The sequence below is a fragment of the Ictalurus furcatus genome, chromosome 12 (genome assembly GCF_023375685.1).
Source record: "Ictalurus furcatus strain D&B chromosome 12, Billie_1.0, whole genome shotgun sequence".
NCBI classification, from domain to species: domain Eukaryota; kingdom Metazoa; phylum Chordata; class Actinopteri; order Siluriformes; family Ictaluridae; genus Ictalurus; species Ictalurus furcatus.
In genome coordinates this window covers 18,578,666-18,592,350 of record NC_071266.1, presented here as the reverse complement: position 1 = coordinate 18,592,350, position 13,685 = coordinate 18,578,666, and the positions used below count along the sequence as shown (strand labels likewise).

Here is a 13,685-nt window from a genome sequence, read left to right as displayed (position 1 = left end):
AACTGTTCCCACAAAGGTAGAAGCACACAATTGTAGGCGATAGAAAGTCTTTGTTTGCTGTAGAATTAGAATTAGAATTTCCCTTCACTGGATCTAAGAAGCGCAAACTTGTAACAGCATAAGATAAGATAAGATAAGATAAGATATAACTTTATTAATCCCCCGTAGTGGAAATTTAGGTCAACATAGCAGCACGAAGGAATATAAAAGAACAGAAGAGATGCCGTATTGTAGAAGTATTCACACACTATTTACACTATACAATCAATAATAATTATTTACAACCAGATAATGTCTCAAATATAATCAGGCTTAAATCAGTCAGTTTGGTGCTGTGGTGTTGTGGAGCCTGATGCTCCTGTGCACAAAGCGAGCTCCATGAAGATATGCTTAGTGAAGTTTGGAGTAGAAGAACTGGAGTGTCCTGGACAGATCCCTGACCTCAACCCCACTGAACAGCTTTAGGATGAACTGAAACACCGACTGCACCCTAAACCTCCTCATCTAACATCAGTACCTGACCTCACGAATGCTCTTGTAGCTGAATGATCACAAATTCTCACAGCCACACTCCAAAATCTAGTGGAAAGCCTTCCCAGAAGAGTGGAGCTTATTATAAGAGCAAAGGGAGAGCAACTCCATGTTAATGGCCATGGTTTTGGAATGAGCACATATGGGTATAATGGTCAGGTGTCTTTCAATTTGTTTCTGCAGTTTTCAGCTGTGTGGTACAGGCTACTGTTTATTTATTTATCTGTCTATCTATTAATGTATTTATTTGCCCTTCTGAAAAAGAAATCCATCTTGATCTGACAAGTTATCAGTTGCCAAAGCACAGGCCGAGCTGGTCAAACTGGTAGATTATCTTTTCCAGATGCTACATGCTGGTAGAAAGGAAACAATTTCTGAATTACTGCTACTAATGCTACACTATGTGGCCAAATATTTGTGGACACCTGTCCATCACACTCATGTGCACTTGTCGAACATCCCATTCCAGATTTTGGCACTAGATTTAGGAGTGTGGCTGTGGGGATTTGTGTTGATTCAGCCACAAGAGCATTAGTGAGGTCAGACACTGATGTTAGATGAGGAGTTTTAGGCTGCAGTCGGTGTTCCAGTTCATCCTAAAGGTGTTCACTGGGGTTGAGGTCAGCGCTCTGTTCAGGACACTCAAATTCTTCCACACCAGCCTTGGCAAATCATGTCTTCATGGAGCTGGCTTTGTGGACAGGGGCATCATCCTGCTGGAATAGGTTTAGGCCTCTTTCTATTGCAATGCTACAGCGTACAAAGACATCCTAGCCAGTTGTGTGCTTCTAACTTTGTAGCAACAGTTTGTGGAAGAATCATATATGACTGTGATGGTCAGATGTCCACATACTTTTGGATATACAGTCATATATAAAAGTGAAGTACCATGTAAGATGAACATCAACATAACTCAATATGGTTTGAGATGAGAAGTGTGTAACGATTGCTAATAGCAGTAAACAGCGGTCATAAGCTTCAATGACTTGTCATTTACGCTTACTCGAATCCCAGCTCCATTCCCCTGTGAAGAACTAGGAGATGCGCGTGAATTTTGACCAGAGACATGCTCATATTTTTACACACGTATAGTTGTAGTGTGTATTATGTCATATAGAGTCTCTTCCTGTAATGTCTAACAAGGTTGCCATAGGATCATAGACAAAATCAACATTTTGGTCACGTTCACAAGTCCACACGTGGACTTCCCGCTTTTTTTACACACTGATTTTGTGTTTCTTTTACCATTTCTGTGTTCATTTGGAAGGATGTTTGGCTTATCAGCTTGAAAAAAGCTATATTTATGGAGAAGTCTTAACCTCTAGGCAGAGGCAACCAAGTTTTTGGCTGAGATATCCTGGTACTTAGCAGAATTCACGATTCCATCAGTGTTCCCAAGAGTCCACGCCACAAAACAGCCACAAGACACTAGTGACACATGGGGTATCAGGTGCTTTACCTCAAATGACCTCATATGTCTTTTGTCGCAAATGTGCATGACCAAAAAGTTTGACCAGAAGTGATTTGGGGCTCATCTAATGATATTTAACAGTCGATTTTGACGCTTAACAACCACAATCTTTGCAAATGCAGTGTGTGGAGACATGTTAAAGTTTGTGTCAAGGCCCTAATCTGCTTAGAGGTACTTATATGCTTATGCAGGTTTTTTTTTTTTTTTCTATCCATAACCCAATTTGTGTTGTAGTTTGTGTTGACAAACAGATGTTAAATGGGTGTAACCTCAAATTTATACCCCAGGGAAACAAGACACGGTTAAAGGCAAGTTCCTCTGAAAGATAATTTAACTCCTAAGTTCCACTCAGGTCAAAACACTATTTCATTTTTTTTCTCTCTCTAACGAACACTTATTTTCTTAACATTATTTATCTTTATTAGTTACATTACAGAGATTGTACTCAGGTTCATTTGACTTAAAATGGAAGAAAGGTGAGATGAACACGTTCGAATAACTGGTCTCTGTAAATACGAAACCAAAAGGGAAATTTTTTTGTCCTTCTCGGACAAACAATCTTATTTGCTTAGACATGCACTCAGGAGAATCCTCAAGCATGTGAAGCTCTTTTGTGTCTCTAATCTCAAATATTCTGCATTGTAAATAATTGACATCGATATAAGATATACTTGGTGTTTGTAACTCGTAAATCATTACTAGAATGAGTGCATTGCTAGAATTTCTCACTCTGACTAAGCTGGTAGAGGTTTTTTTTTTTTTGCCACTGCAGGAACTGCCCTATTTACCCATGATTCTGCCACCGCTCATTCTTCCCCCTCCACCATCAAAGTTCTTTGCATTTGTAACAGGATGGGTTTCAAGGGCTTTCCGCTCTGTTACACACACACACACACACACACAAACACACGCTGGTGAAGGGAGTAGTCAATCAATCTGTTTCCTGCCTGTCTTGCTGTCTGCTCGCATTACGTGTAGCAGACGATCAGACATGGCTTGTTTATAGCTCATATGAAGCGCCTGGCTTGAGGAAGCACCTGAACAAAATTTCCAGTGTGATCTCTGTGCAAAGTCGGTCATTTTCAAACCGGTCCTCTGGGCCTGCCAGACGGTCCACGTTATTACACTATACCTGTGTTGTGTGAGTTAGGATTTTAAAAAACATAAAACAAAAAGTGGACCACCTGGGAGGCCCTGAGAACTGCTCTAAGTAATCCCAACGTGGTAGTGTGCACTTAGCCAGCTGTTTGCTCAGAGATAATGAACGGAGAGTCAGGCTCTAACAGGAAACTGGGTATAACATTATTCTGAAATAGAAATGATTCAGTACAATATCACTGCAGATAATAACATGTAGATGATATCTTTATTCTTAGAGAAGCACAATCCTCTGAAGTGTGCTATGTAAGGAGTAATGCTGCGTTTAACTACAGGTCGTAACTGGTAATTCCAGACCGCCAACCAGGAAAAACTAAGGAAAATTCCCCCTCAAGTTGAAATTCCTACTCGGGAACTAGGGGGAGAACTCATCAACCCTTGGGTGCTTCTCAATACTCAAACTGATGCTTCCTCAACGTCAAATCAACATGGCTGCACACAGCATCAGCAGTAAACAAAGTAGCATTCTTACCTTTAAATGAGTTCTACTATATACAACCACAATTCTGAAAAAGTTGGGACAGTATTGAAAATACTAATAAAAACTAATAGGAGGGACTTGTAAATGTACTTTGACTTGTATTTAAACAACAAAACGTATTTGATGTTTTACCTAATCAACTGCAGTTTTTTTTTTGAAGGTAAACGTTTATTTTGAAATTGATGCATGCAACACGTTCCAAAAAAGTTGGGACGGGGCAGTTTAAGACTAATAGCGATGTGAGGAGTTGAAATAAGAAGGTGATGTGAAACAGGTGAGACAATGGTCTAATCATAGTATATAAGGAGCCTCCAAAAAAAGGCTTAGTCCTTCAAGAGCAAGGATGGGTCGAGACTCGCCGATCTGTCAACAGATGCGTCAGTGAATAATCCAACACTTTGAGAACAACATTGCCCAAAGACATATCGGTTGGATTTGGGGCATTTCACCATCTACAGTGCGCAGTATAATTAAAACATTCAAGGAATCCGGTCAAATCTCGGTGCGTAAAGGGCGAGGCTGAAAACCACTTCTGAATGCACATGATCTCCGATCCCTCAGACGTCACTGTCTTAAAAACCGTCATGAGTCTGTAATGGATATCCTGACACGGGCTCGGAAATACTTTGGTAAACCTTGGTCAATCAACACCAATCGCCGCTGCATCCACAGATGCAAGTTAAAGCTTTAATATGCAAAGCAGAAGCCATACATCAACACTGTCCAGAAGCACCGCCGACATCTCTGGACTCAGTCTCATCTGAGATGGACAGTAGCACAGTGGAATCGTGTTTTGTGGTCCAACGAGTCAACATTTCAAAACAGCTGTCGTGTTCTCCGGGCCAAAGAGGAAAAGGACCATCCAAGCTGTTATCAGCATCAGGTCCAAAAGCCAACATCTGTCATGGTATGGGGGTGTGTCAGTGAGGGCACCATTAATTCAGAAAGATATGTACACGTTTTGGAGCAACATGTGCTGCCATCCAGAACAGGACAAACCAAATTCTGCCCGGATTACAAGGTTCTTATTATTACTTATAAGGTTATTATGGTTGCATAATCAGAGAGTATGGGTGCGAGCATGGCCTGCCTGCAGTCCTGACCTGTCTCCGATTGCGAATGTGTGGCGCGTTATGAATCGCAAAATAAAGGCAACGAAGACCCGACACAGTCGCACAGCTGAAGAAATGCATAATGGATGAATGGGGGCAAATTCCACTTGTTAAACTTAACCAACTGGTGTCTTCAGCGCCCAAATGCTTAATAAGTGTTATTAAAAGAAAAGGTGATGTTACACAGTGGTAAACAGTTGACTGTCCCAACTTTTTTGGAGTGTGTTGCATTCATCATATTTGAAAGTGTATATTTTCAAAAATAAATAACATTCACAAAGTAAAACATCAAATAATGCGTTTTCAATATAGTACAGAGTGAACTGAATTTTCAAATGACGCTTTTTGCTGTCTGTTTTTTTTTCTTTTTCTGCATTTTCCATACTGTCACAACTTTTTCGGAATTGGGGTTGTAGTATTAATTGCATGTCTATGTACTTCTAAAGTTGACTATGTGCTTGGTTTGTATTCTGCCTTGTTTGTATACCAAATGAATCAATGTAAATGCAGTTCTAGGTGGGAATATGTGCGTGAAGATGAATGCATGTTTATTGTTTCACCCCGTGCATACTCTTAGTGACACTCAAATGAAAGGAAAGTTTTGACATGGAAAATGTCCCTTTTCCCCCCAGGCAGCCCCTTAAACTTCCCCAAGAGGACATACAAGTGCATCTTGTCATCTCATAATACAGCTGTATGAGCTTAAGCGTTCTGTACACTAAATTAGTCATTAAATTACAATTGTTTAGTTGTTCCAACCAATTTTCTCTTGGTCAGATCCCACCCTCCAGCCAGGTCTTCCATGTCATAAGACAGCTACCAACCAAGGAGGGTGAAGGCTATCATGTGCTTCCTTCAAGACACATGAAGCCAAGTCATTCACATCTTTTCAAAGTGCTGCTCATGCTGCGTAGCACACTTGGAGGAAAGCTCCATCAACCCTCTTCTACATACAGATGCGCATAATTGGCTGTGATTGACAGGACAGAGAGTATAGCACAGCCAATTCTGCTGTCTTGGATGGGTGTCTGTGGCATTGTTGGGAATTGAACTCATGCTCTCCAGATGATATGGCGAATGCTTTTGTCTTGCTGTACTCAAAAGCCTGCCCCTAGTGGTTCTGTTCACGTTTTAATTTTTCTTAGTTCATTTTTTACCAAAATTGAGATGGCAGTGCATCAATGTACATCTCAACATACTTAATGTCTCTGAGGGTTACTCGAAGATGAAAGCACCTTTACGAGCTTAGATCACATACAGTGGATCTAAAAAGTCTACACGGCCATGTTAAAATGGCAGGTTGTTGTGATGTAAAAAAACTTAAATCAACATGAATGATGTCAGAACCTTTTCTGCCTTCATTGTAAAATTTTAACCTATTAATTAAAGCGAAAAACAATAACCTGGTTGCGTAAGTGTGCACACCCTTTTATATTTGGGAATGTGGAAGTGTTCAGAATAAACCAATTTCTTGTTAAATACTAATTAGTATACACCTGCCATCAATTAAAGTGACTGATTATCCCCAAATAAAGTACAGCTGTTCATATAGGATTTTCCTGACATCTTTTCTGTAACATCAAACTGGAAAAGCCATGGGCTGCAAAGAGCGTACAAAGCAGGTACGGCATTGGATATACCATGGAACACTAAAGACAATAATCAACAAGTGGAGAAAATATAGCAGGACAGAGACACTACTAAGAACAGGATGTCCTTCTAAAATTGATGAGAAGATGAGGAGAAAACTGGTCAGGGAGGCTGCAAAGAGGCCTAGAGCAACAATAAAAGAATAGCAGCAATTTCTGGCAAATACTAGTTGCTCCATACATGTGACAACAGTCTCCCAAATTCTTCAAATCTCTGGGCTATGGGGTAGAGTGGCAAGACGGAAGCCTTTTTAACCCAAAAAAATAAATAAAAAATACATCCAATCTCCAAAACTATGTGGAATAATGTCTAATATTCTGAACATACCAAACCTTTTGGCCATAATACCAAAAGATATGTTTGGCACAAAAAAACACAGCACATCACCAAAAGAAAGTCATCCCCACGGTGAAGCATGGTGGTGGCAGCATCATACTTTGGGGCTGTTTTTCTTCAGCTGCAACTGGGGCTTTAATCAGGGTGGAGGGAATAATGAACAGCTCCAAATACACTCACAGCATTTGGCAGACGCCCTTATCCGACTTGCGGGCCCCGTTGGGGCAGGATGGTAGTACTGGGATTTGAACTCATGACCTTCTGAACAGGAAGTCCACTATCTTAACCACTGAGCTACCATTGACCTGCAACCAGGTTACTGTACATTTTTTTTATTTTTCACTTTTTTTTCCCCCTAAATGGTTCTTATTGTTTTTCCTCTTTTAATTAATAGGTTAAAATTTCACAATATAGGTAGAAAAGGTTCCAACCTGATTTATCTTGGTTTCTTTTATTTATTCTTTTTATATCAAAGGTAAACAGAAAATGTCCAAAACACTCACACTAGAGAGAAAGTCTGATAAAACATTACTCGCTTCAAGATAGCACCGATTCCGAGCTCTCAATAAAAGCGGACAGAAAAAAAACATCATGCTTGTGATGAACAGGAAGAGAATTATTCATGGTCTGGGAAGGAGAGAGAATATTAATAAGGCAGAACAACCCCACAAACATGACCAACCCAACCACGTTTCAGCTCAACACATCATTTATTCACTCAGTTACTTACAGAGTATCAGTCGAATTTTCTCTCACTATGTGCATTTTACAACAAACTGCCATTGGCTGCGCGGGGCAAGCTGCAGGCTGCTGAACCTTTACGACGTATTTTGAGATAAACAGGCCAGTGCCATAGTGTTCCACATATACAACTTAACAGACAGGGGAGCCGAGTTAAAACAATCGTTTATGGGGGAAAGAATGTCCGCTTCATGAAAGAAAAAAAAAAAAAAAAAAGGTTTCAGTGATCACTTCGTCTTGAACATCTTCCACTCGCTCGGTGATGATGGACGCACTGCCGAGCCCAAGGAAAAACGCTGGATATGAAATGCGCTCCAGTCATTTAGGCAGTGCACTTCTCAATAATGCAAAACAATAGCAGAACGGTCATAATAGCAATATACCATTACAAATAATAAAGCTTTTGATGACCATGCCAACATTCAGTGTATTGGAAAAAAGTACAATCCTGATCAGCTTGCTCTTAGTATGCATACACTGTATAAAAAAAGCGTTCAAGTCAACAAGAAACGAAGGACAGTTCGTTGTGGGATAAGGGTGGGACAGGGGAAGGTATGGAGCTTTGAAGTATCATGGGAAGGTCTATGTGGCGTAGCGCTTGGTCCACTGTTTGGCTATCCTGTCGTGCTCTGCTCTGTTGGTCAGGTACTGTGTGGCGATGCTTCCCACCAGAGGGTCGGCTGTGGAGAAGAAGACAAGGAAGGACCATTAGCTCGGGTGTAGAAGCGGTAGTAAGAGTATCGTTAGATCAAGTCAAATCTGCTATAATCATGGGGGTCTGTGAGATACATTGTATTAGGATCACCTGTACATTCACATAATTAATCATGCAATAATAACCACTGGAACAGTTGAAGAACAGTGGAAAAACATCTTCAACTGCCCAGTTTGGATGAGTCTGTGTCCAGCGTAGCCTCAGATCCCTGTTTCTGGCTGAAACAAGTGGAACCTGATGTGCTCTTCTGCTGTTGTAGCCCATGTGCCTGAGCTTTTTTGAAGCTTTTCCACTCAGCATGGTTTAAAAGAGTGATTATTTGAGTTACTGTAACCTTCCTATCAGCTTGGCCACTCTCCTCCGATCTCGCTCATCAACAAGGTGTTTCTTGCCCAAAGAACCAATGTTCTCTGGATGTTTTTTGGTTTTCGCACGATTCTGTGTAGAATCTGGAGATCAGCAGTTTCTCAAATACTCAACCCAGCCTGTCTGGAACCACCAACCATGCAACTGTGAAAGACGCTGAGATCACGTTGATTTTCCATTATTCTGATGTTTGACGTGACCTATATCTGTATGATTTCATGCCATGTGATTGGCTGATTGTATAATTGCATGTGTACAGGTGCAAGTGGACAGTGAGTGTATTGGTTTTTTATAAATCGCATGGTGAAACGATGGTGAAAAGCACCATCAACCACTATCATGGCTGTTATAATTAATATTATGCGGTCAGTTGTTTTACAACTAACTGAAATGAAAAGAGGTTCATCTAAAACTGAATAATTAAAAACAAAGTGCAAATACCGCGCATTTGAATCAAACCAGGAAGTGCTGTTACATTAATATACAGCGTTTCTACACCCGGGTGAGTTGAAAGTTCAGGAATAAAAAGCCCTAATGGCACGAATAAATTTTCTCCTTAAAATTCAATTTGTCCTGTGATCATAAAGGTGTAATTGGAAAGTGTTCCCTGGCTGAAATGTTTAAAAGTTTAAAAGCATTATATAACATCTTTTAAAACAATGTTGTGCATTAAAACCAAGGCTCATTGTTCATGATCGAGATCAATTCAATTGGAGGTGTTCATCTATTTTTTTTCCCCCTCAATAGTGATGAACAGGTTAAGAGGGGCCACGGGGAAGCTCTTCATAGCAGAGGTGCTATGGCTGCTTTGTTTGAGAGCTTTTGGAATACTTTGTTGTCATGAAGAGGCTGGGTAAACAAACTCCATATCGTGGGAACCTTGTGATAAATACAAATCAGATCAGCTTTCCCTAGCCAAATCCACACCACTAATCACTGACCCCAAAATCAGAGGTGCCTTAATGTGGCTTCTCAGCAGCCCACTATAGTGCTGTGAGGGGGTGTGTGACGGGGGAACAAAAGGCCTGTGAGGGTTAATTAACTGTCGTTGCACCCTGGCCCCCTTTAATAAGCTGTGTCTCATTGATCTTTTCTGCATGAATAGCACCTTCAGGGGGAACGGGCGTACAGCGCAGGGGGAAGGGTGGATGTTCCTATTCAACCCTGCGCTGAGAGCCTATGCCCTATGAGTAAGGGATGAAACAGGAACGGGGGAGTGTTTCTGCAGCGAAACATTCAACATGTACGCTATTAGGATGAACATATCACTCCCCTTGCTTGAGTACACTGCATTTGTGTGCTACAAGGCTATGCAATATATATTTTTTTGTCAGCATGGACCTTATTTTGTTCACATATGAAGGCAGGATTGCGACTATTTCTCTCAGGGAAAGCATCCCAGAATTCCTTTCACCGGTCGAGAGTTCTATGAAAGAGAAAAGCGAAAAACCTGCAAGCAACCACCTGGTCCAGCTGAATGCAAGTTAAATGTCTCGTAGCGAATAGCTACAGGAATGAAGATTTTGGAATTTCGCCCTCTATGGTAGAAAAATGCTACTGCAAGCTACTTTCATAACGCGAGTTGTGCTGCGCTTTTCCTCAGGGATCAATCTCGTGGCTATGAGTGATAAGTCAGTACACGTTTATAATAATAATCATGTCCAAATCTCCATAATGCACACTTAATGGTATTCAAACATACTAATGACACCAATTGGGTACTGACAAACTATGGTAATATTTGCCAAAATGTGAATGTAATTAAATGCTGCTATTATATCAATATTTCAGAATGAAAACTTGTTTTGATAGATGCTGTTCTGCATAAAATACAGCATAAAGAACAAATCTATCACCTCTGTTCAATTCAATTGTGTGTATTTCCATTAGGCATGATTATACAGTGTTAGAATGCTACTCAAAACACAGTGCTATGAATATATACCAAGAGTAAGCAGGCGCCTTGAATAATTCACTCTTCACCCAATATAACAGTGTTTGAAACACAAAAATACAAATAATCCCACAAACACCCTCCATTAGTCAATAGTCAGCCATCATAAGTCCTCTAATTCAAACAACTTCACTACTGGGTAAAGATAAACAAATTCCGAAGATAAACAAATTTTCCTCATACTGCGATATACTGACCCTAAATTTGACTCCCATTTGTTTATTCTCTCATTTGTTTACTTCTTGTGTGTGTAAATTTGGTTATGTTTTGCCGTATGATGTATGACACAAATCTAGTGCCGATCCTGACCCGACACAGCACTGACTGAATCATTATTACAGCACTGACTGAATCATTATACAACACTGACTGAATCATTATTACAGCACTGACTGAATCATTATTACAGCACTGACTGAATCATTATACAGCACTGAGTGAATCATTATTATAGCACTGACTGAAGCATTATACAACAATGACTGAATCATTATACAGCACTGACTGAATCATTATACAGCACTGTCAGGGTGACCCTCACCAGCTCAGGAACATCAGCTTATTATTTGTTTGTTGACTCAATAATTAAAAAATAAAAGATATTTTATCTTCTTTTTTTTAAGCTTGACCTAATTTACCTGATTAACAGTCGCCTTTATGTTCATAGATTCATTCAACTTGTTGAAAGTAATTAATTATCATAAAGGTCCTGACAGACTGAATACTGTCAGCTCTAGAATTACAGGCACCCTTGGTATAGCTGGGTAAAAACGGTTATGAAGAAATGTTTTTCTTGTTAATTAGCTTAGTCTCACACTGGAAATATGACCGAAATGTAAACACTAATTGAAGTAAATATATTCTAAGAATAAATAATCATTATCAAAAATATATAGCTAAATAAACCACACGTTGGCACCTCTCCATTTAGTACTTTTGTTTAACCATCATTTGCCAACAAGCCTTATATTATACATATGTATATTTACACACACACACACACACACACACACACACACACACACACACACAATATATGTATATATTTTCATAACCTTTGTTATTTTTACCAAGGGTGGCAGTAACTCTAGAGCTAACTATATGTAGCACACATTTGTCAGTTTCCTCATCTAGGCTAAATACACACATGAATAGTCTAGCAAGTAATAGTGAGCTAACACCTGTCACAATTGCCTGACTTAAGTCAGCTTTACATGTTATTTTTGGCTTTTGCTCTCTGTGTGCGCGCGGAGTTTGCATGTTCTCCACGTGCTTCGGGGGTTTCCTCCAAGTATTCCTCCCTCAGTCCAAAGACACGTGTTGTAGGCTGATTGGCATTTCCAAATTGTCCGTAGTGTGTGAGCGTGTGTGATTGTGCCCTGCGATGGGTTGGCATCCCGTCCAGGGTGTCCCCCGCCTTGTGTCCCAAGTCCCCTATGGTAGGCTTTTGTGATGTTTTGTTTAAAAAAAAAAAAAAAAAAAAAATTCACCAAAATACTCTGCTCTCATGGATATCAACAAATTGCAAACAAATTTGTTAAATGTAGGTGTGCAACAATTATTGGCACCCTTTTAGTCAACACATTGTGCTACCTCCCTTTGCCAATATAACAGCTCTGAGTCTTCTCCTGTAATGCCTGATGAGGTTGGAGAATACATGGAAAGGGATCTGAGACCATTCCTCCATACAGAATCTCTCCAGATCCTTCAAATTTCGAGGTCCATGCTGATGGACTCTCCTCTTAAGTTCACCCCACAGGTTTTCTATGGGTTTCAAGTCGGGGGACTGGGATGGTCATGGCAGGACCTTGATTTTGTGGTCAGTAAACCATTTTTGTGTTGATTTTGATGTATGTTTTGGATCACTGTCCTGCTGGAAGATCCAACCACGGCCCATTTTAAGCTGAGGCAGATGCAGTCAGGTTTTCATTTAATATCTGTTGATATTTCATAGAGTCCATGATGCCATGAATCCTAACAAAATGTCCAGGTCCTCTGGCAGAAAAACAGCCCCAAAACATTAAAGAGTCACCACCATATTTAATCGTGGGCATGAGGTACTTTTCCATATGGCTACCTCTCTGTGTGCACCAAAACCACCTCTGGTGTTTATTACCAAAAAGCTCTATTTTGGTTTCATCTGACCATAGAATCCGATCCCATTTGAAGTTCCAGTAGTGTCTGGCAAACAGAAGACACTTGAGTTTGTTTTTGGATGAGAGTAGAGGCTTTTTATTCTTGAAATCCTTCCAAACAACTTGTGGTGATGTAGGTGACTTCGGAGTGTAGTTTTGGAGACTTTCTGACCCCAAGACGCAACTAATTTCTGCAATTCTCCAGCTGTGATCCTTGCAGATTTTTTTGGCCACTCGAACCATCCTCTTCACAGTGCCTTGATACAATATAGACACGCGTCCAATTCCAGGTTGATTTATAACATTTCCAGTTGACTGGAAATTCTTAATTATTGCCCTGATGGTGGAAATGGACATTTTCAATGCTTGTGCTATTTTCTTATAGCCACTTCCCATTTTGTGAAGCTCAACAACCTTTTGCCGCACATCACAGTTATATTCGTTGATCTAACCCATTGTTATGAATGACTAAGGGAATTTGGCCTGTGTGTTACCTCATATTTATACTGCTGTGAAACAGGAAGTCATGGTTGAACAATTTCTTGTTCCTAGTCACCCAGGTGTACTAAATATGACATCAATAGGAATATACTTGTATCAATATCAATATGATATCAATAGGATATACTTATCAATAGGAATTATACTGCCAATAATTGTTGCACACCTATTTTAAAGATTTTTTTTTTTTGATAAACCTGTGTTTTGTTTGCAATTGTTTGATATTCATGAGAGCAGAGTATTTTTGTGAATGTTTTGAACAAAATATCAATAGGTTAAACAATAAAGGCAAATTTTCACAGCCTTCTTTGCTCATATTTACCAAGGGTGCCAATATTAGTCATATCGAACACCCTAGTAAAAAAAAAACAAAAAAAAACCACTGTATAACAGTATGCGATTATCTCATCATGACACTATTGCTCATAGATGATGGTATAATGCTTATGCACTGCATTTTCTCTATGCTCAGGTCAACCACATACCGATACTCTGTACTCAACCAACCCACAGACATGTTTAGCCAAAAAGGCG

At 39.9% G+C, this 13,685-nt stretch overlaps 1 protein-coding gene across 1 annotated transcript in view; it reads right to left on the bottom strand.

The window, feature by feature from the left end:
- Window positions 1-7,430: 7,430 nt before the first annotated feature.
- The window catches only part of LOC128615949 (ubiquitin-conjugating enzyme E2 E2-like), a 72,527-nt gene continuing 66,272 nt past the window's right edge, over window positions 7,431-13,685 (bottom strand). Inside the window, exon 6 of the mRNA XM_053638362.1 lies at window positions 7,431-8,160. Within this exon, the coding sequence (XP_053494337.1) occupies window positions 8,063-8,160 (98 nt within the window). The 3' untranslated portion in view covers window positions 7,431-8,062. The remainder of the gene's footprint in view (window positions 8,161-13,685) is intronic.